Source organism: Diabrotica virgifera, chromosome 1 (genome assembly GCF_917563875.1).
Source record: "Diabrotica virgifera virgifera chromosome 1, PGI_DIABVI_V3a".
Lineage (NCBI taxonomy): Eukaryota > Metazoa > Arthropoda > Insecta > Coleoptera > Chrysomelidae > Diabrotica > Diabrotica virgifera.
Genome location: NC_065443.1, coordinates 24,130,937 through 24,156,016, shown reverse-complemented (window position 1 = coordinate 24,156,016; position 25,080 = coordinate 24,130,937). Strand labels below are relative to the sequence as shown.

Below are 25,080 nucleotides of genomic sequence, written 5' to 3'. Positions count from 1 at the left end.
TGGTTTTCTGAAAATTTGGGCAGATTACCACCAGGGCCTGCTTTCTACCAATTCCTCTGCGTCCTTCGATTTTACCCATCATAATAAGTTGAAGAATATTATACTGGTCTCCCCTTACTACGTGTCCAAAATAGTCCATCAAATATAGTCTTTCTATATTTTATGTTATCAAGCAGCTCGCGGGCAGCATTTGCTCTCTTAAGGACTGCCACATTTATTGTCAGCATAGCCGTCCATGGTATTTTCAGTATACGTCTGTGTAGCCACATTTCAAAGGCCTCCAAACAATTAATGGTGGATATTTTTAATGTTCATGCTTCGACACCATACAAGAGGACTGACCAAATGTAACATTTAATCATGCGCTTTCGAAGTTGAAGTTGCAAGTTATCATTACAGAAGAATGACCTCATTTTTAAAAATGTCGTGCGGGCATCTCTATTCTATATTTTATCTCTTTATCTGGATCTAGTTGTTCGGTAATATGGCAACCAAGATATTTAAAACTGGGTACTCTTTGAATTATATGACCGTCAACATATAACCGTGAATATTGATGGGCCACACTGCTAAATTTATGTTTAGGCCAAACTCTCTTCCCACTGTGTCAATGGCATTTAAAAGATGTTTTAATCCATTCATATCATCACTTAAAATAACTGTATCGTCTGCATATCTGATTGTATTTATCAGAATTCCATTAACTTTCACATCCCATTCCAAATTATGCAGCGCTTCCTTAAATATTCTATCTGAATATAAATTGAATCACAGTGGGGACAGTATACAACCCTGTCTGACACCTCTTTGTATTTTGCATATTTCTGTTGATTTTCCATTTATGCAAGCTGTCGCTGTTTGACGCCAGTATAATTTTTCTATGATTCGTACACCTTGACTATCAACTCCTTTATCCTTTAATATTTTAATTAATTTGTGATGTTGTACTCGATCAAAGGCCTTCTCATAGTCAACAAATACAGCAAAGACGTCTTTCCTTTGATCTCGTCATTTCTGCAATAATACATTTAGTGCAAAGAGTGCGTCCCGGGTTCCCAGTCCATTTCTGAAGCCAAATTGTGTTTCGTCCTGGTCTTCTTCACATATTCTCTGATTCTACTGTGGATGATACCTAGAAGATTTTCAAAGTGTGGCTCATAAGGCTTATCATTCTATCTTCGCTACAGTTTTTCGAACGTTGTTTTTTGGTAGGGTTATGAGTTCGGACTTTAACCAATCTTCAGGGATATCATCAGTCGAATAAACATCATTGAAAAGTTTGACTAGTTTGACGATAAAAGTCACAAGATAAAAACAAAATGTCATAAAAAAATACTCAATTATTATACTCCAAATGGCCAGAGATAGAGATACCTCTCATAGATATTATCAAGGAAGACCTGTAACAATGAGGTCATGACACCCTTGTGAAAAATCTACTGAGTAACTACTGAAATCAACTCACAAAAGCATAGAACTAAAGGCAAAGAAAATGATTATGTTTTCCAGTTTGCGTATCGTAAACAAAAAAGTATTACTCATATGCTCTCTGTATTATACCACCTATTTTACATTTACTTTGTCTCCTTTATAGTGCATATAGTGATAATGCATATAATGTTTTGCAAACTCCACGAATTTCTCATATATCGATGAATTTTTAACACAACGCCCTCCAATATTCAAATAGTTCTGTCGATCCATATTTCATGAGCTTACCTGGGGTATATGGAGATGCCAGAAATTTTTGTTTTTGTAGGTCTCCGCAAAGTTTTTCTTTTTAGCATTGAAAGTCCAATACGTGCCCCATTTTTAAATATTTTTATTTTTCTGCTTCTCATTTGATGCCTTTATTATTCAAATGTATATAGACATGATGTGAGTCTTATTTATTTGTACAGCACTTTTCTAGTGCACACAGTTCTTTAAGAGGAGGTGAATCATTCTCGGATATATTGTTTCACCCTGTGTTAATACTTATTATTGTCGCATATTCAGATCCCGTAGTGTGGCGGCTTGGCCGTATTGTGCTACAATATTGAATACATAGAGAAGTTGACGGTGACAAAATTATTTAAACTCTCTATCATTAACATACACTGCACAACAGAAGAACATAACATAGAAATAAAAGGAGGGTTCTACGAACAGCTGACATAGACAGCTGCGGAGAAATGATATCAAGATCATAATGCTAGATATGAATGCGCAACTAGACAAAGAACTTATTTTTGGAACCATCGGTAAATACTCACTCCATCGAAACACCAATGAAATTGGAGAATTACTAATTAACTTAGTCGAAGCTGAAAAATACTGATCATCAGACAACACCCTAGTATACATCCTGGATCATGTCTTATCAGACAAAAGGGCCGCAACAATATACAAGATGTGAATACCCGAAGACGAACAAATTTATATCAAATATTGCATCGGTTTACATCCCCAAACATATAACATCTCCAAAAATAAATCCAATTAATGTGCGTCCCACCTTGACTTTACAGTATAGGTTCTTATGACCAACAGTGATGCCAAATTTTATCAGAAACAGGTTTTAAGCAAACATTTTTTTCTATAGCATAACTATTAATAACTTAGGTATTCATATTTTTGAAGTTATACTTCTTTACGATCGAGGGCGAAATTTTATACTTGCCTGGCGCATGCGCAGACAGACAGTATGTAGTTCGTTGCTAATCTGTTAAATTATTTATGTATCAGCGCTAATAAGTCATTAATGCCTGGTTGCACCAACAGATCTTAGGCTTAAGCCGAGAATATCATAAGAATTAATGTAATATAATTACAATAAAATATAATAGGAATATCATAATATATTAATAGATATACTTAATAACAAGGTAAGAATACAAAATTATGGTGCAACGTAAGTGATACTTCCGGTGGTGTTAACTATAAGCAGAGCTTAGCTAAGCTGGAGCTTAAGATCTGTTGGTGCAACCAGGCATAAAAGAATATATTAGTGTTTTTAGTAAATGTATTATTTATTATAATTTTTGTGTCTTTGGATTTGTCTTTCTCGGGAATAAAATATTTTATAATAATAGTAAGTATATTTACTTTAAATTTTAAGGTATTTTTTCACTTGGTCTATTGAATTTGTCAGTATGTATGAGAAATCTTGTAAGCTGTCAAAGCAAAGAGAGTTTGGCTCGGCGGTAACGCGTTCGACCGGAGATTGGGAGGTCCCTGGTTCAATTCCGTGTGTTATCTAACTTTTTTTTTTAATTTTTAGTGTTGTTTTAGTAAAAATTTTTGGAAAGTAGTAAGTAAAAATTAGTTTAATCTTTAAATACAAATAACCTGTTGAAAGTATATTTATTTCGTTGAAATCAGATAATAGAAGTATAACTTCTTACGTGCGTACAAAGTACACACACATTCTTTTTTTTTCGAAAAATACCTTTATGTGAACAAAATTAAAATAAAATTTGTATAAAATATTTATATAATAATGTATTTAAGCGCATAAATTTGTCAAACCTTAATAAATACGTAGGTACCTATAGAAATAATTAAAATACATTTAAACTATATATTTTAGCTTCTTTATACAGGGTGTCCCGAAAAGAATGGTCATAAATTATACCACACATTCTGGGGTCAAAAATAGTTCGATTGAACCTAACTTACCTTAGTACAAATGTGCTCACAAAAAAAGTTACAGCCCTTTGAAGTTACAAAATGAAAATCGATTTTTTTCAATATGTCGAAAACTATTAGAGATTTTTTATTGAAAATGGACATGTATAATTCTTATGTCAGGAACATCTTAAAACAAAATTATAGTAAAATTTGTCCACCCCATAAAAAATTTATGGGGATTTTGTTCCCTTAAACCCCCCCAAACTTTTGTGTACGTTCCAATTAATTCATTATTGTGGTACCATTAGTTAAACACAACGTTTTTAAAACTTTTTTGCCTCTTAGTATTTTTTCGATAAGCCAGTTTTTATTGAGATGCGGCTTCTTTTTCAATATATTTACGTAAAAATTTTATGGGGGTTTTGTTCCTTTAAACCCCCCTAATGTTTGTGTACGTTCCAATTAAACTATTATTGTGGTACCATTAGTTAAACACAGTGTTTTTAAAACTTTTGTCTCTTAGTCTTTTGTTCATAAGTCACCTTTTATCGAGCTGTAGCTTCTTTTTCAAAATATACCTAAAAATGTAAATTATAAATAAATTTTCAGATTATTAACAGGTCTCTATAACCGCACTTAACCATATACAAATATGTGGTGGATTCGACAAATATTCAAAATATCTCGATAAAAACTGGCTTATCGAAAAAGTACTAAGAGGCAAAAAAGTTTTAAAAATAATGTGTTTAACTAATAGTGCCACAATAATAATTTAATTGGAACGTACACAAAAGTTTGGGGGGGTTTAAGGGAACAAAACCCCCATAAAATTTGTATGGGGTGCACAAATTTTACTTAATTTTTTTTTTAAGATATTGCTGTCGTAAAAACGCCACATGTCAATTTTCAATAAAAAATCTCTGAGAGTTTTCGATATATGAAAAAAAATAGATTTTCATTTTGTAACTTCAAAGGGCTGTAACTTTTTTTGTGTGTACTATTGTATATAGGTAAGTGAGGTTCAATCAACCTATTTTTGACCCCAAAATCTGTGGTATAATTTATGACCAATCTTTTCGGGACACCCTGTATAATCCCGTCTTCCTCACTTTCACTGCCACTGTCGTAGGGTGTAAACACATTAAAATGACATTAATTTCATCTTGGAAATCAGCCATTAAGAATAACAATAAACTGCAATTAGGATCAAAATTTTCCAAATAAGCAATGAGTTACTCAATACACTGTTATCAGTAGATAATAATTTTAAGCTTATTTAATATTCTTTGTTATAATTTAATTTAGGTGAACTGACCATCAACAATTATACTTTATTTATTCTCAACTGTAGGGCCTGGTAGGACAATATAAAACTTTACTTAAACTTGACTGACAATCTATTTTATATTTTTCTTGACATTACTTCAGAACTGTCTATACTGTCAATACATAAATTAACAACCATAGAACAACATCCACCTTTAAGGTTGAATATTCTAACATTCTTAACCAAAAAAGTTATTACGCATATCGATTATAAAATTGCTGATTGCTTTTTGAAAATGACTATCACTTAAAAAAAAAACAATGAAAAATATTGTTTCACTTGATCGTAACGGGTTAGTTTTAATTTAACATTTTTAGGGACCTACATTTTTAGGACCTTGGTAATGTCCGATTGACAACTCTTTTGAAGAAAATCGGCATCGCCGCGCTAAAAACTCCCATGAGGATTGTATTGCCGTATGTTCGTGTACTGTAAAGTCACTGTGAGACAGACATTAGTAAAAGCAACATGGACTCATCGCGTCGGCAGCAACGGTCAGAATGCAAAATGAACTCAGAGAACTTTCAATAGTCAAAGATTAATAGAACAGATTGAATATAGGATGCACTAATCTTCCAAGCAGCTAAACAAATAAATCAATATAGATTGCCGTCGATGCCGATGACATCAGTATTAAGTTTCACAGAACGAAAAAGGAGGCAGAAATATATTCACAATTAAAACCGCGGCAAAGAAACCGAATTAGAAATAAATATTCAAAACGACAAAAATAAAACAACAGCAAGAGCTAGGGGAAACATAGGCACAGTTGCATTTGAGGACGTTATTGAAATAGTAGAAAGTTTGAAGACCTGAATTCATATATCTGTAAGCACGAAAGGGACAGAAGAACTATAAATTCCAAGAAGAAGTGAAAAAAGCTTATTTTTCACTCTCCCATTTGCTTCACTCCAAAAACACACACTGGAGATGGAAAATTAGGATCTCCAAAACTATTAGAAGACCAACATTATGTTATGAATGCGAGACATATTTTCTAAGAAGGAAAAACATATTTATATACGTGCGAAATTTATTTGTATTTTTTTTGTTTAGCTTTTGCCAATAAGGAAAGGGCCCCGCAACACTCCTTATGGAAAAGTGGTCCCGGTCAAATTTAACGAAACTTTGGTCAATAATAGTTCTCAGTCAGTAGATTAAAATAGTCCATGGCACCTAGGTTTGAAAAACTATTATTCTCGAGCTACAGCCTTCTGAAGTTCTTGAATTCAGGTACTCGGTTTACGTTAAGTCCACTAATTCACGGTCAGGTGAATGAAACTGTCTATTATTGAAAGACAGTAGACTCTTTTCTTCATGCATATTTGCATCTTACATATGAATTCGTGGTCAAAAATACATGCATCGTATTTTAGTTCTCAGAAAACCTCCGAAAAGTCCTCAGAAAACTGAAGAAGTGCAATAGAAAATGTGCTGCTGGAGTGACATATGAATAATTATCATGTTTTCATGAATTCTTCACACTTATCCAATACCAGCATAGCTGCAGTTCCGCCGCTGCAGTTATCTTCAGAAAACTAATGAACAGTGATGAATCTAGGGGCGACTAGGGAAATTCCCTCGTAACACGGTCCAGAATAAAAGAAAAATTGTTGAAACAAAAATTCAACCCAATTAATTCGACAGTTAGGAAAATTAAGGGAACTTATTGCATATATTATTACCTACTATGTGTTTATATTTTTTATTATGTCTTTTGTTTGGTGCATTGCATATACTACACTAGTAGCTCTTGAAGATGTAACGTAGTCTCTGCCTATTGCAAGTGAGTATAATATGAGTATGAGTATTATACCTAATTATTTAAATAAAGAGACGAAATGACAAAGCATATTAAATTTCATTTTTGTTTGCTTGAAAAACTACAGAGAGTAAAGTCTATTATCATTATAAATATGAATATTATAGTTCTAAAAGTAACCCCATAGCATTATTCTCCACAATATTTTGTATTAAAAAGTTCATAATCATTTGCTCGATCTAACCTATGGTGGACCTCGGCCTTCTCTAGAATCAGCTTCCATTCCTTTCTATCCTTCGCCTTTCATTTTCCAATTTCGTACTCTTAACACCATTAACTCGCCTTCCACCTGATCCTTGAATCATGCTCTGGGTCTGTCTATTTTCCTTACTTCATCCGGTCTTTAATTATAAATGTGTTTAGATGGCTCCATCTTGCTCATTCTCTCTAAGTGGCCTAACCACCGTAGCCTGCTTATTTTGATGGGCCTACCAATACTACATCGATGCATTAGTGAAAACGTGAAAAATCTTGTGCGGCTCTAGCAGCACTTATTATGGTTGTTCCTCAGTTTTCTAAAGGTGCTTCATTAGCAGTGGCGGATCTAGACATGTTCCCTTGGGGGAAGGGGACTTCGAATGCACCAACCAAAAGATATATAAAAAAGATAAATCCAAATTACATAAAATACATAGGTAATAACATGTGCAATAAGTTCCCTTAATTTTTCTAACTGTCTAGTTAACTGGGTTGAATTTGTCTGTGTGTAGTAAGTTTCGTGTCGGTTAATATAATTTTTATTTCAACAATTTTTTCTTTTATTCTGGACCGTGTTACGGGGGAATTTCCCTATCCCTTCCAATAGATCTGCCACTGTTCAGTAATTTTCTAAAGATAAATTGGAACTACAGCTATGCTGGTATTGGACAAGTGTGAAGCATTCATGAAAACATGATAATTCTTATGTCACTCCAGCAGCACATTTTATATAGCACTTCTTCAGTTTTCTGAGGACTTTTCGGAGGTTTTCTGAAGATCAAAATTCGTTGTATCTATTTTTGACCACGGATTCATATGCAACATGCAAATATGCATGAAGACAATAAGTCTCTCTTCTTTTAAAAATAGATAATTTCTTTCGCTTGGCCGTGAACTAGTGCACTTCAACGTAAACTGAGTACCTGAATTCAAGAACTTCGGAAGGCTGTAGCTCGAGAATAATAGTTTTTCAGACCTAGGTGTCATGGACTTTTTTAATCTACTCACTGAAAACTATGATCAATGAGACCAAAGTTTCGATAAATTTGACCGGGACCACTTTTCTCATAAGGAGTGTTGCGGGGTCCTTTATCTTTTTGTTTCGTGTAACTGTCATATTATATTAAAAAAAAAAATAAAAAAAAAGAAAAGATGAATTATGAACAAGAAACACCTCTAAATTTAATGTTAGTCTATTTTACTCTACTACTGTAATATTTCACTTAAATTTCAATTAAAACTGATTATACTACAAATTAACTTGAAGCTTCATTTGAAAAGCTATTTTAATGAAGGTACGATCTTGAAGTTTAATCTAAAGGGAGTCTTCATTATTATTGCATTCAGCAACTAACAATGGATTTTCAATGAAACATAGCAGTTGGTCTTATAGTCCTGTCCCCAGGGGGGGTACAACGGCCTTTTTAATTTAGATGGACTTACCCAAGTGTTTTTTATGTATTTTGGCCCGTAGAACACGAATTTTTTGGGTAACAGTTGATCCGGATGTCGATAAGATTGTTATAAACAAAGAAGTTGAGGAATTACATAACAGCGATTTCTCGCAAAACAAAAAACGTTTTTGTATTTTTTGGGTCATTCTAACCAAAAATTGTTAATACAAGTTTTTTCGTAGGATGCATATTTTCGAGATAAACGCGGTTGAACTTTCAAAAAATCGAAAAATTGCAATTTTTGAACCCAAATAACTTTTGAATAAAAAATAAAATAGCAATTCTGCTTACCGCCTTTAAAAGTTTGAGTAAAATTATATCGGTTTTGAATATTTGCACTGCTAAAAATTTATTTTTTGATTGTTAAAAAAAGCTATAAACACATAGTGTTTCCCGTCCCTAATACATGCGTTTTAATCATGCTACGTAGAAATAGCCCCGCTTGCACTTTTACCTCTTCTACCTACTCGTTCGATTTTAAATGAGAAATCATTGAAAACATCACTCAAGCACTAGGTGTTTATAGCTTTTTTTAACAATAAAATAATAAATTTTTAGCAATACAAATAATTAAAACCGGTATAATTTGACTTGAACTTTCAAATGCGGTAAGCAGAATTGGTATTTTATTTTTTAATCAAAAGTTATTCGGGTTCAAAAATTGCAATTTTTCGATTTTTTGAAAGTTCAACCGCGTTTATTTCGAAAACTATGCATCCTACGAAAAAATTTGTAGGAACATTTTTTGGTTAGAATGGCCCAAAAAATACAAAAAAATGTTTTGTTTTGCGAGAAATCGCTGTTATGTGATTCCTCAACTTCTTGGTTTATAACAATCTTATCGACATGCGGATCAACTGTTACCCAAAAAATTCGTGTTCTACAGGTGTACATAAAAAAAAACTTAAGTAAGTCCATCTGAATACAGGAGGCCGTTGTACCCCCCCTGGCGACGGGACTATTAAAATATTCAGATATAATAAACATTTCTTATCTTAGTGCCCATCCGTTATCGAATAATGACAAGTATTCTAGCGGTTATGATTTTATTCGTAGCGGCTCTTATATTCCAGGCTGGATCCGCTTTGCTAAGAGTCTGTTTTTTTGGTAGAATCACTTCAGGATATACCTGGTATCAATAATTACGATATTATGTAGGTACCAGTCACAACCTTATGCTTTATTTAACAAAATTTGAAAAAATAAATAATTTTTTGCTTTTTGCACATATTTTTAGCTTATTACTCGAGGGATATTATTCCTGCAAAAAAAGTTATAAAAGGTAAAAGTTTTCATTTTTTAATTATACATAATATTTGACTGCCTAAAAATTAAAAATTTAATGTTTACTGCTAAAAAAAAAGGAAAATAATTGGGAAAAAGGGAGCAAAAGTATGTTTTTCCTTTAAATTTTTTCGACACCTTCAACATAATATAAAGCCTCACATTTGGCCTAGACAAACATACTGAAACGTGGGCTAACTATGGTTAGGATCGGTTTAATAGCTTTTGCTAATAATTTAATAATAGCTTTAATAATTTAATAATAGTTTAATAGGTTTAATAGTTTTTCAATCTAGGTCCCAAAAAATGCTAATTTACGAAATAATGGTGGATCTACAATTAGTCCGTTCTTTAACGGTAAAATATTGCAAAACCTATAAATTTTAAAGAACCGCTTGGATTCACATGAAATTTGACCTACACATGGCTAACAAGTCAAAGAAAAAAGTGATATTGTGTCGATATGTGCTTTTGCCCCGTTCTTATAGCTTTTGTTCTATAGAGTTTTTTCACTAAGTCAATACCTTTCGAGTTATTTGCCAGTGAATATGTTCATTTTTTCAACAAATTAAGCACACTTTTAGACGGTTTTTTGCAAATAACTCAAATATTACGTATTTTATCGAAAAAACATTCATAGCAAAAATATAGCCTGTAAAAGATTTTAAAAAATGGTGTATATATCACGTTTCTACACCTAGTAGAAGCAGAGTTATAGCTAATTAAAAATGGGTTCATATTCGTCAAATTCCAAATGGAATATTTTAACGTGAAATAACCAAAAATGAAGCACATTTCGGGGAAAACTCATTACAACTTATTTAAAGTGTTTAAAAAATCATTTCATTTTTGTTTTATAAAAAAAATTTCTAGCATCAAAAGTAAACAAGCTACGCTCAAAATCAAGTTAGTCCCTTTTTCTTTTTGGTAAAAAAATCAGGAAAATCACCCCCTAATTAGTATCTCAAATGAACTTAATCGTTACGACTTCACAATTTTCTTGACCCGTGTATGTACTGTTTATATGATCTGTAAATTTCATCGGTTCAAAGTCCTTATTTTTGAAAGGGCTGTAGTTAAAAGGGGTTCAACGAGTCACTTATCACGAATGTATGCAAATTTAGAAACACCAAATCTCAATAAATTTTTGTCTAACAGAAAAGCAAAAAAATACATGATATTCAGAAAAGAAATGCTGACTTTTTTTGTTTTTTGAGATTTTTGGTATCTCTAACAATTTTTAAGTTATTTTGAAAAAAAGTATATTTTTCAAAATTAAAATTTTTAAAAATTAATAATTTGTGGAGCGGTAACGATTAATTTCATTTAAGTTGCTAATTAGGGGGTGGTCTTCCCGATTTTTTTTGCCAAAACAAAAGCGACCAACTTTATTTTGAGCATAACTTGCTTAAATTTAATGCTAGAAACTTTTTATAAAAACAAAAATAAAGCTTTTTTTTAAACACTTTAAAAAAGTTATAATGAGTTTTCCCCAAAAAGTGCTCAATTTTTTTGATATTTCACTTCGAAGTATTCTATTTGAAATTTGGTGAATATGAATCTATTTTTCATTGGCTATAACTCTGGTTTTACGAGGTCCAGAGACCTAACGCGTACACCATTTTTTTAAATTTTTTACAGGCTTTATTTTTGCTAGGAACATTTTTTTCGACAAAATACTTACTTTTTGAGTTATTTGCGAAAAACTGTCTAAAAATGTAGTTATTTTGTTGAAAAATGAACATATTCACTCGCAAATAACTCGAACAGTGTTGACTTGGCGAAAAAGCTCTATAGAACAAAAGTTACTTAAAATTAGTCAGTTTATCCATTTCCGGACTTACTTTAGACTTATATTTTTTCACCCCCAAGAGGGGTTGAAAGTCACCCCCAGGGCAAAAGCACACATCAACACAATATCACTTTTTTTCTTTGACATGTAAGCTATGCGTGTGCCAAATTTAATGTCAATCCAAGCGGTTCTTTAAAATTTAGAGCAAAAACCGTGAAAGAATGGACTAAATAGACACCCTACTACTTTTTGCTCGGTGCATCGCCTACACCAAAAATTTATTTTTTCTACGGCCGTGCTAAAAGAGCCATTTTCACGCACGCATTTCGTTTCCAAAAGTTGCACTTTTCCGCACGGCGTGCGTGAAAGTAAATTTTCTCGCACAGCGTGCGGAAAAGTAAAATACCTTGTAATATGGCATTATAATACAGGGTGTAACAAAAATACAGGTCATAAATTTAATCGCATATGCTGGGACCAAAAATAGTTCGATTTAACCTAACTTACCTTAGTACAGATGTGCACGGAAAAAAAGTTACAGCCCGTTGAAGTTACAAAATGAAAATCGATTTTTTCCAATATATCGAAAACTATAAGATATTTTTTATTGAAAATGGGCATGTGGTATTCTTATGGCAGTAGTATTTTAAGAAAAAATTATAATGAAATTTGGACACCCCATAAAAATTTTATGGAGGTTTGGTTCCTTTAAACCCCCCCAAACTTTTGTGTACGTTCCAATTTAATTATTATTGTAGAGCCATTACTTAAACACAAGTTTTTAAAAACTTTTTTGTCTCTTAGTACTTTTTTCAAAAGTCAGTTTTTATCGAGATATTTGAATGTTTGTCAAATCCACCACATATTTGTATATGGTAAAGTACGGTTATGGAGACTTGGTAATAATATGAAAATTTATTTATGATTTACATTTTTAAGTATATTTGAACCATATTAAAAAAGAAGCCACATCTCGATAAAAGATGCTTTATCAAAAAAATACAAAGAGGCAAAAAAGTTTTAAAAACACTGTGTTTAACTGATGGTACCACAGTAATAGTTTAATTGGAACGTACACAAACATTTGGATGGTTTAAAGGAACAAAACCCTCATAAAATTTTTATGTAAACATATTAAAAAAGAAGCCGCAACTCGATAAAAACTGCCTTATCGAAAAAATACTAAGAGATAAAAAAGTTTTAAAAATATTAAATTTAACTAATGGCACCACAATAATAATTTATTTGGAACGGACACAAAAGTTTGGGGGGGTTTAAGGGAACAAAACCCCCATAAAATTTTTATGGGGTGCACAAATTTCACTATAATTTTTCTTTAAGATGTTCTTTTCATAAGAATGCTACATGTCCATTTTCAACAAAAAACCTCTAATAGTTTTCGATATATTCAAAAAAATCGATTTTCATTTTGTAACTTCAAAGGGCTGTAACTTCTTTTGTGTGCATATTTGTACTAAAGTAAGTTAGGTTCATTCGAATATTTTTGGTCCCAGAATATGTGGTTTAATTTATGACCTGTATTTTTGTTACACCCTGTATAATATAATACATGCAATACACTAATATTTAGATCTTATTTACAAATTTTTTTTCTCTGATTCTGGCCTTGGTTTAGAACTAGCCTTTAGCCACGTAATTGTATAACTTATCACTAACTCAGGTGTAATGTGTAGTGTGTGTGTTGAGTAAGTGTCTTGTTACTTTGCAAAGTCGACGTCATTGTCTTTGAAAAGACACGCTAGTTGTATCCGAACGTCTGCGGTCCTTCCGATGAGTACCGATCCCACAAGGATAGAAACTATTTCCATTTATTAATTTATAATAAATGAAAAAATTCCTGACCCTAGTGGGATTCGAACTCACTACCATTCGCAACTTTCGATCCAAAGGTTAGGCGCTCTTACCACTGAGCCACAGAGGGGGTTATTTACTAATTTATTTCAAATTTATTTTATTGTGTTCATGTTTTAATGAAATTAGGCGATATAGTATGGTATAGTTAGACCCAAACCCAGACATCCAAAGTGAAAGTTATCGTCCAACACCAAATTGTTCTATATGGTCCACATAATGTTCAGAAAAAAGTCACACCATTTTCAGCGTCGGGTTTGGGGGAGAGAGGGGGAGAAATCTGCAAATTCGTAGTTTTTTACGTTTTTCGTCAATATTTCTAAAATTAAGCGGTTTAGCATGAACAACCTTCTACATAAAATTGTTCTACATTAAATTTGAAATAAAAAAGGCCCTATGCATAACCCTTCTACAATGAACGGTTCCAAAGTTACGGAGGTAGTATAGTATAATTGGTCCAAAAAAAAGGCCTAACCCAGACATTAAAAGTAAAAGTTTTCCTTCAACACCAAATTGTTCTGTATGGTCCACATATTGTTCAGTGAAAAGTTACACCATTTTGAGCGTCTGGTTTGGGGGGGATATGGGGGAGAAGTCGGTAAATTAGTAGTTTTTTTAAGTTTTTCGTCAATATTTCTAAAACTATGCTTTAGCGTAAGGAATGTTCTATAGAAAAATATTCTACATAAAATTTAAAACAAAAAAGGTTCTATACATAATTGTTAAAAAATCAACGGTTCCAGAGTTACGGAGGGTGAAAAGTGGAGGTTTTTGATACTTTTTATATTTACCGATTTCTCCCCCTCTCCCCCCAAACTCGACGCTCAAAATGGTGTGACTTTTTTATGAACATTATGTGGACCATATAGAACAATTTGGTGGTGGAGGATAACTTTCACTTTGGATGTCTGGGTTTTTGGTATAGTTAAATATTGCCCAAAAAATATAAAAAGTATCGAAAACCTCGACTTTTCACCCTCCGTAACTCTGGAACCGTTTGACTTTATAACAATTATGTATAGAACATTTTTTGTTTTAAATTTCATGTAGAAAATTCTTTTATACAACATTGTCTACGCTAAAGTATAGTTCTAGAAATATTGACGAAAAACGTAAAAAACTACTAATTTACCGGCTTCTCTCCCATCTCCCTCCCAAACCGGACGCTCAAAATTGTGTAACTTTTTACTGAACAATATGTGGACCATATAGAACATTTTGGTGTTGGAGGAAAACTTTTACTTTGGATGTTTGGGTTAGGCCTTTTTTTGGACCAGTTATACTATTCTACCTCCGTAACTTTGGAACCATTCACTTTAGAAAGATTATGCATAGAGCCTTTTTTATTTAAAATTTAATGTAGAAAAATTTTGTATGGAGGGTTGTTCACGCTAAATCGCATAGTTTTAGAAATATTGGCGAAAAACTTAAAAACTACTAATTTACCGATTTCTCCCCCCTCTCCCCCCCCCCAAACCCGACGCTCAAATTGGTGTGACTTTTTTCTGGACATTGTGTGGACCATATAGAACAATTCGGTGTTGAAGGATAACTTTCACTTTGGATGTCTGGGTTATGCCATCTTTTGGATCAACTATACTATACTAATAATTCGATGATATAAAATTATTTTGACATAATATTTAAAGTTGTTCTGAAGCTATTTCCTTGTGGCATTTTTTTTTTTAATAATAAATAAATAATATTTAAAAGTCAGATCAGTAGAAAATTACAATGGTTTTGAATCGTCGTCATGGAAACCAATATCGTCGTCGTGGTAACCCATTATATTGAAAGTTTGGTTTTGACAACCTTGCCAAAGAATTATTTTGTGTATTTTCACTTCTAAATAAAAATTGATATAACTCTATTTTTTGTGGCTTTTTTCCAAACGTAAAAACTATAGAAAAAATATTGTTCCCAACTCATGGGGAAAGTGTCTTCCCCGCACTCGACTGCTTGCCCGAACTCCGCTATCGCGTCGTTCGGGTCAACGGCAGTCTCGTGCGTGAAAGTATCACTTTCCGCACTAGTTAGGAAAATAACTATTTTTTAATTCCCTAGGCTCTTTTAGTTCAGAATTCATCGCCAATTTCCATTAAAGATGGCACCTACAGAAAAAAAGTAGGCCAAAGCAATTGGAATTACTACAAAATAAAAATATTACAGAGTAGATACAGATGTAATTAAGTTTAAATTGAATATTGAGAAAATTGAAATTCTAGTATGCTTGGAGTTCCAGCATTTAATGGTCATTTAAATTAAATTTTGTAGACAAGAGCACGGTATTTAAATCAATAATTTAACCTCGCCTGGACTAGTGTGCATCCATTCTGTATCTCCACAACAATTCAAACTTCTCAATTACATAAACTTCAAAATTACGCTGATTTCTAGAATTATGCTGATTATTTCATTCATAGGAGATTCTGACCAATAGAAAGCTACATAAATCTGAATTAAATCGATAATTTTTGATAATCTCCCGTCGTTAAGTATATTACGTCAGATGCCCTTCGTTGCTACGAAAAAATACATTCAGTGACATTAATGACAATTAATGTTTTAAAAATTATAAAAGTGATGACTTTCAATCGTCAAATATTTATAAAAACTGTGTGTTTAATGGTACTTACATAAATAAATTACAATAAAATTTTGGTTTTGAACAGTTTTATTCATGAAATAATCGCAACAAATTGCACTCGACCTCTGAAATTAATATAGAATTTTTGCTCTCGTGACACTTTGACATAATTTCACTCGCCTTCGGCTCGTGAAATTAAAACTGTCAAAGTGTCACTCGGGAAAAATTCAATAATTTCAGAGCTCTTGTGCAATTACTACTGATAATATTTACGATAAAGTTTTTACAGTGGTTTTCAGTTTAGCAGATATTGTTTTACTTATAACCGATTTTCGTATTTGAAGTGATAAATAATTTAGGCGTCACGTATATTATACAATTTATTATAATTTATAATTTCGGAATTGCCAAATTATCAAACTAGAAATAGGACTTATATTTAAATTCATAGGACAAATTAATAAATCTTAATAGGTAAGTTCTTTGATTTTTAAAGGCGTTATTCTCTTTAATATATTACCAGAATATCGAAAGAGTTGAGCAACATACATATCTGGGCACGAATTTAAATAGCCAATGGGACCACTCGACAGAAATTAAACACCGAATAAAAAAAGCGAAAGCAGCATACGTTAGAATGAGACCTGTTTCAACAGTCGAGACATATCATTAAAAACAAAATACCGTCTGTTGAAATGCTACATATTAACAGTTCTGCTCTACGGAATGGAAGCGTGGACACTAACTGTTGCATCTATGAATCGGCTCGAAGCTTCCGAAATGTGGTGTTATAGCTGCATCATGCGCATATCCTGGGTTGACCGAATTACTAATGTGGAAGTCCTGCGTAGAATGGGAAAAGAGTGTGAAATTCTCATAACCATCAAAACAAAAAAATTAGAATATCTAGGACATGTAATGAGAAATCAAGAACGTTACGGCCTTTTCCAAATGATTCTCCAAGGGAAGGTAAATGGTAAAATAGGACCGGGAGGAAGACGCATTTCCTGCCTTCAAAATTTACGAAAGTGGTATAACACGACTACCACTGAACTGTTCCGCGCTGCGGTAAACAAAGTTAAGGTAGCCATGATGATCGCCAACATCCGGAACGGATAAGCACTTTAAGAAGAAGAAGAATATATTGCCAAATGAAATCGAAGCAAGCGCATCAATCTTAAACTTTTTTCTAAAAAAAGTGACGGAATATACTAAAGGCCTTAAGGTCAAATAGAAAAACTAAATCACACTATAATAAAAACGTACGAATATTACTGAGTAAACACCTGAAAAACCTAGAAAGGATGACCCAAGAAAATACAATAGAAAATAGAAGACTAAACGAAAGAACATTTGAACTAATAGAGATAATTTCAAATAAAAATTAGACCAAACCAGGGACAAAGAATTCAACCAGAGGAAAACGTGCGAAATCAACGAAACCAGAAACAATTGGAGATCCAGAAAATCTCGAAAAAAGTCATTAAACAATAACCAAAGGCGACGATTTTCAAAGAGTAACCTACTCGTACAAAAGACACAAAAAGGGTAACAAACAAGCAGAAAAACAAATCCAAAGTCTACATGCGCAGGCGAAATATCAGCAGCCACAAAGGGAAAATCTCTTAAAAAGTAGACCACGGCTTCACTAGAGAAGAAGAAAACAAAAAAAGAATTAAAAAAATAAGAAAATCTACGGTTTCGTTTTGATTAAAATCTGTCTTCGTCCATCCCCCGATAGTACTATTTCTAGGTCTACCTGTTGTCAAGGAGGCTCTAAGGAAGACAGATTTTTACCATTCCGACCGTAGATTGTCGATATAAATTAAAATAATTTACATCGCAGTATGGATAGAACGCCCTCTAACGGGGAATAAGCGAAATGAATTTCGACTCAATTCAAGCTTTCTGCTTAACCCAGGTATAACATACCAAAAGGCACCGCCAGGAAAACATTCCACTTTGCGGTTCAGAGAGCCCATATTATAATCAAAACGAAACCGTAGATTTTCTTATTTTGTTAATGCCATACTCTGCATAGAGTACAAAGACTCGTTTCATATGGGCTCTCTGAACCGCAAAGTGGAATGTTTTCCTGGCGGTGCCTTTTGGTATGTTATACCTGGGTTAAGCAGAAAGCTTGAATTGAGTCGAAACTCATTTCGCTTATTCCCCGTTAGAGGGCGTTCTATCCATACTGCGATATAAATTATTTTAATTTATATCGACAATCTACGGTCGGAATGGTAAAAATCTGTCTTCCTTAGAGCCTCCTTGACAACAGGTAGACCTAGAAATAGTACTATCGGGGGATGGAGGAAGACAGATTTTAATCAAAACGAAACCGTAGATTTTCTTATTTTGTTAATATCATACTCTGCATAGAGTACAAAGACTCGTTTCATATGGGCTCTCTGAACCGCAAAGTGGAATGTTTTCCTGGCGGTGCCTTTTAGTATGTTATACCTGGGTTAAGCAGAAAGCTTGAATTGAGTCGAAAAAAAAAAAAGAATTCCCTCTCTACTAAGCAAGAACAGGGAAGTCGGGGTAGAAGTAACAAGGTAAACTGACAAATTAATCGAAATACAACCAATCAAGAAAAAAGATGATAAAAAATAAAAACCAAACAAAGAATGAAACTAAAGTACCTGTATTTAAATTACCGGTTAATGAGACAGGTGCTATAAAGCCAATAGCAGAAGAACAGAAAATCTATACAATAAACACAATATTAAGAAGCGGCAGCACATGCCTTATTCAAACAAGAACTGCAATAGATTATCGCAAAGTGACTCATATTATGGAAGAATATAATAAGAAAAAAACTTCAATGGATTGCCTTTCCATTGACCAAGCACGTAAACCTAAGGTGGTCATTATCACATCAACGTTTGACACAGGTAGCTTAGGAATTGATCAGCAAGTACAATGTTGACCCAATTAGCATCACGAACACGAAATCAGAAAAGGAAGGCAAAAAATCGCTTCCCATGCACATAATGGCAGTGGACAAAGAAGACCTACATAAGTTAAAACATATCACTAACATGACATACACGAATGTGGTCGTAATGGACCTTAGAAAAAACGATGACCCTGCGCAGTGCGCAACTGCCAGGGTTTCCACTGCGCAAAAATACCTTCGACAAGGGCTCAAAATGTGTGAAATGTGCAGAAGCACATTGAATAATTTATTTTTATAATTATATCCTACGTGTCGTTTTTATTATCAAATTAATTGTAAATTTTCATAAACTAAAAATAAATAAAAATTTTTCATAAATAAAAGTTTTGAAATTATTATATTTTTGTTTTTATATTTGCAATATATTTTTTCTGCGAGCGTGCAAAAATGTCCACTTTCGCGCACGCATTTTAGTTTAGAAAGTTTCACTTTTCCGCACGCGTGTTACTTTTCCGCACGCGTGTTACTTTTCCGCACGTGGTTTTTACTTTTCCGCACGCGTGTTAATTTAGATATGTTAATATGGTCTTAAAGTAATTATAATACATGCAATAAGCTAATATTTAGATATTATTTACTAATTTATTTCAAATATATCTTATTGTGTTCCTGTTTTAATGAAATTAACGCGACGATTCGATGAAATAAAATTATTTTGACATAATATTCGAAAGTCAAATCGGTAGACAATAACAGTCGTTTTGAATCATCGTCATGGAAACCAAGATCGTCGTCATGCTAACTAATTATATTGAAAGTTTGGTTTTGACAACCTTGTCAAAGAATTAATTTGTGTATGTATTTTCATATTAATTAAATTAATTGATTAAGATTTGGTAATTTTTTAAAGACTCTTAGAAAAAATATTGTTCCTAACTCTTGCAGAAAGCCTCTTTTCCGCACTCGACTGCTTGCCGAACTCCCGCTTCGCGTCGTTCGACAAACTGCAGTCGCGTGCGGAAAAGAATGACTTTCTGCACTTGTTAGGAAAATAACTATTTAAGTTAATAACGTGATGTAATATTTGAATAATATTCTTATTAAGAAATAAATTATTTATTTATTATTATAATGTATAACACTACTGTACCACTATGCAGCTATATAGCACTATGAGGAGTCAAACAAGGTTGCATTTTGTCCCCAACATTGTACAATATTTACTGGAACCAATTGTTTAAAAAGGCACTTGCAATATTCATCTCAGTTTAGAAGTAAGACAAAGAATGGTTAATTTATATATTTGGTCTGTAGTTTTAATGGTGCAGAAGTATAGACACTAAAAAATATCAAGCATGAACATAATTAAAGCATTGTAAATGTGGATTCATAGACGGATGCTTAAGATAGCTTGGAAAGCAAGAAAAACAATGAGGAAGTACTAAAGAGGAAAATGTCTTATCTGTGATATATAGAGAAGGGAAATCGATGTAGAATACCACATTTTAGTTCCTTAAAGACAAAATAAAAGGCCGTAGAAGCGTAGAATGAAGTTAATTGGTTAAAAATTGGGCTCAGATATCAAATACAGGACAAGTATTCCATGTAAGAACACTACCTATCTAAATGTTTGAAATAAAAAAACAGGAATTTTGATTTTTTTTTATTGTAAATCTATCCACAGAGAACGGCAGTTCTCACCAGTGGCGCACAACACCCCTACATGCGACACTATATATACACGAAATTTTCGATTTTCTAAACCTGACTGAATTGAAAATTGGGCCAAATCCCATCTTAAAGTTTAGGAAAAGACTCGTCCATTCATATATCAACCATCAATTTTGGTCCAAGGGTGTGGATTTTACGGCCCTTCCCATTTAAAGCCTGTTTTTCGTTCTCGTCCCTAGAACTCCCAAAAATTTCAAAAATTTAGGCCTGACCTTTGCGGCTTCTGATAGCAAAGATAATTACCTTTCCAAAGCATGTTTAATTTTGAAAATCTGTTATACCATTCAAAAGTTATCGAGCTCAGAAATATGACTCAATTTTTATTTAAAAAATGGAAAATGTTTGTGGATATGTATGTATGTATGTATGTATGTATGTGTGTGGAAAAGTTAAACCGATCTGAATTTTCTTTTCTGTGTTTCAAGAGGGTGTGAGGGCCGATTCAGAACCGGTCTAATTTTTGACTTCTGACTACCCTTAAGCCAGCTAGAGGACTAGGTAGATACAAAATAGCATATTTTTGGGCATATATATCTTAGGTTCAAGGAAAGACAGGAAAACCGCAAATACACCAAATCAATAGGGTTAAGTTAAGCTTTCAAATGGCACTCAAGCAATTAAGCTGAGACATATACACTGCTCACCATAGCCAAAAAACTGAAAAATTAAACTTTGAAAATTTTGGTTTTTCGACAATTACTCAAAATTTCAACCTACGAATTGCGCCAATAACTGAGCGTTTGTAGAAGGACTCAGGACGCGTCTAACGGTGTATACGTCATATCTGGGAAAATTCGAATTTTTAAGTTATAGGCTTCAAAAGTATGATCAAATCTATTTTTTATGGAAAAAACGGTTTTTCAAGCTCAATAATTCCTGTAATACGTTCAGTTATTATACTCGATCTTGGATGCATCAGATACTACTTGTCAATACGTTTCAAATTCATGTTTAGTGATCATCATCAGGTAAGCCGTTCAGAAGTTATAGAGCTCCAAATGTATAATTAGTCCCAGAACTGAAATTTTTCACTTCGCAATTTTTACAGAATGGATAGATTTGCTTGAAAATTTGACAATAAGTAGTGGATAGTCCAAGGATCAAAATCTATATGATGCTGAAAGACGCTTTTACCATGGGGTGGTTGCCACCTCATCTCGAGGGTGGAAATATTTTATTATATTTTGACCGCAAATGCTGGTAAAAACATTAATTATAAGCAAAAAATGTTCATTATACATTTTTTTGATAATATTAATAGTTTTCGATTTAGTGGTTATCGAAGCTGTTAGTTTTATATCGAAAAAATTACCAGAGAACGGCAGTTCTCGCCAGTGGCGCAGAAATACACCCCCTACACGCGACACTATTATATACACGAAATTCAAAGTCCAACCTTTGCGGTTTCTAATAGAACTGATCATTACCTTTCCAACGCATGTCTAATTTTGAAAATCGGTTATACCATTCAAAAGTTATAGAGCTTAGAAATGTGACTCAATTTTTATTTAAAAAAAGGGAAAATGTTTGTGGATATGTATGTATGTGTGTTTGAAAGTTTCAACATTTCAACCTACGAATTGCGCCAAAAGTATTCAAGACGAATCTAACGGTGTATACCTTATATTCGGGAAAATTAGAATTTTTTAGGTTATAGGCTTCATCAGTATGATAAAATCTATTTCCTGTGGGAAAAACGGTTTTCTCAAGCTCAATAATTCCTGTAATAGCTTCAGTTATCATACTTGACCTTAGATCCATCAGATACTACTGGTCAATACGTTTCAGACTCATGTTTACTGATCAAAATCCGTTAAGCCGTTTAGAAGTTATTAAGCTTCAAAAGTATAATTCAATTAACGATTATTCCCGAAATGGTTTATGTAGTTGTAGTGGTTACGACGCTAAATTTGATCTGGCAACGGGCAATCCGACTTCATTTACCGGCCATCTCAATATTTTTGTTTCAATCTATTTTCGAATAGAAAAAAATCTAGTGTACATTCGATGGATACTAGATCATTTGGGATATAATGCAACAAAGATGACCATTTATAAAGCTTGACGTGTAATAGGGGAACATTGCATTCAACTTCATACATTTAATTTATAAATAACTTTGAAAAACTCCTGATACAAGAATAAAAAACCGCTAAACGCCGTAAAAATGAGTGGCGCATAAAATATTCCAGCTAAAAAAGATCTGATATGAATATTACGTGGCGCGAAAATGGATTTTCATTTGATGCAAAACAAAATTCTAGTTTTATTTTAAAAGATTTTTCCATAATATTTGCTAAATTTGTAGTAAACGCGCCACAAAAGAGTTTAAAAATTCAAACTGTATCAAAGTTACTCTTTTGTGGCGCGTTTACTTCAAATTTAGCAAATATTATGGAAAAATCTTTTAAAATAAAACTAGAATTTTGTTTTGCATCAAATGAAAATCCATTTTCGCGCCACGTAATATTCATATCAGATCTTTTTTAGCTGGAATATTTTATGCGCCACTCATTTTTACGGCGTTTAGCGGTTTTTTATTCTTGTATGTTATTATACCAGAGTTGTGTAGCCAGATTATAAATGACAAAAAAATGACAAATTTGTCAGAAAAATTTAAAACTTTTCATTAGAATTTTAAAATATTTCATTATTGTAATTATAACTGCTATAGGCATTAATATTTGACCTAAACCCCTGTAGGGACCCACAGGAAACTATTTCCGTATGGTGTCTATAGTTCCTTTCCAAAATTTGACTTTTCTAGTAAAACAAAATTTTTTGGTGTGTTTCTTTAGTTGATATGAAAATAAGAAAAATCTAGATAGCTAACAACGATATTACCGTATATTATCCTCATTTTGTTCACAAGAAGCAGTCGACCCAACAAAATAAGATCCAATTAATTCTCATTAGAGCTCCACAAGAGCGTAGAATTACAAAAAATTACCTAAGTAAGTGCTGTTGGTTAATACCCAAAAGACCTTTAAAGGATCAACCATCACACCATCATCATTCACAATATATCCTCATGTACTTCAAGTATATACATTTGATTATTTGTCATTGCAAAGCTATTTGTTACTATATTATCTCATTTCTTGTAGCAGTTGTGTAACCAAAATTCGAAAACAGTTAAACATTATAAATTGCAAATATTAAAATATCAAAAATTTGTCAGAAATGCAATTTTAAAGCTTAATGTAAATTTTAAAATACTTTCATGTTAATTATAACTGCTATCAGCATTATTATTTGGCCTCTATCCCCTGTATTGACCTGCAAGAAACTATTTGCGTACGAGGGTGTCTTTTGTTCCTTTCCAAAATTTGACCTTTATGGGAAATTAAAATCTTATAAAATGTTCCTTTATTTGATACGAGAATAAAAAGTTCTAGAGAGCTAACAACCATATTATCATCAAGTATATATCCTCATTTTGTTCACATGAAGCAGTTGACCCAATGAAATTAGCTCCAATTTATTCTCATTAAGAGCTCAGAATCCTAAGTAAGTGCTATTGGTTAATACCCAAAAGACCTTTAGAGGGTCAACCATCACACCATCATTATTCACATTATATCCTCATGTACTTCAAGTATATAAATTTGATTATTTGTCTTGCAAAGCCATTTGTTACTATATTATCTCATTTCTTGTAGCAGTTGTGTAACCAAAATACGAAAAAAATTAAACATTATAAATTGTCACAAATTTGTCAGAAATGCAATTCTAAAGCTTAATGTAAATTTTAAAATACTTATCATGTTAATTATAACTGCTATAAGCATTAATATTTGGCCTCTATCCCCTGTAATGACCTGCAAGAGACTATTTCCGTACGGGGGTGTCTTTGGTTCCTTTCCAAAATTTGACCTTTATGGGAAATTAAAATCTTATAAAATGTTCCTTTATTTGATACGAAAACAAAAAGTTCTAGAGAGCTACAACGATATTATCATCAAGTATTTATATATCCTCATTTTGTTCACATGAAGCAGTTGACCCAATGAAATTAGCTCCAATTTATCCTCATTAAGAGCTCAGAATTAAAAAGAATTACCTAAGTAAGTGCTGTTGGTTAATACCCAAAAGACCTTTAGAGGGTCAACCATCACACCATCATCATTCACATTATATCCTCATGTACTTCAGGCACACACACACGCGTGCACAGAGCGAGAACAGGCCAGGATGAGAGCGCGATCGTATAGAGCGGTATCTGAAACGGCCGGTGTCAAGCGGATGGCGGAGAAGCACCGAAAACGCGCTACGGTAACTGGCTGTGAGCGAAAGAGCCTCTAGATCACGGCAAGCCTGCGCAAGATATTACTTTTCGGTATTTCTAAAATATCTTGTGCCAGAATTAGGTAACGAAAATTAATAATTTTATTACCAGATTAATTGGAAAACGGACGTTAAATGAAAAGAAAAAATTCTTGTATGAAAAAAATAGTAGTATAGTTAAGATGTTCAAAGTAGTGTTTAGTTCAAAT

General features: G+C 32.9%; 1 protein-coding gene across 3 annotated transcripts in view; it reads right to left on the bottom strand.

Annotated features, from left to right (window-relative positions):
• LOC114324182 (neural-cadherin-like) overlaps positions 1-24,823 on the bottom strand; it is a 740,245-nt gene extending 715,422 nt beyond the window's left edge. For all 3 annotated transcript variants that reach the window (XM_028271940.2, XM_050655305.1, XM_050655301.1), the window contains exon 1: positions 24,648-24,823. In XM_028271940.2, the coding sequence (XP_028127741.1) occupies positions 24,648-24,699 (52 nt within the window). In that variant the 5' untranslated portion in view covers positions 24,700-24,823. The remainder of the gene's footprint in view (positions 1-24,647) is intronic.
• Positions 24,824-25,080: the final 257 nt, after the last annotated feature.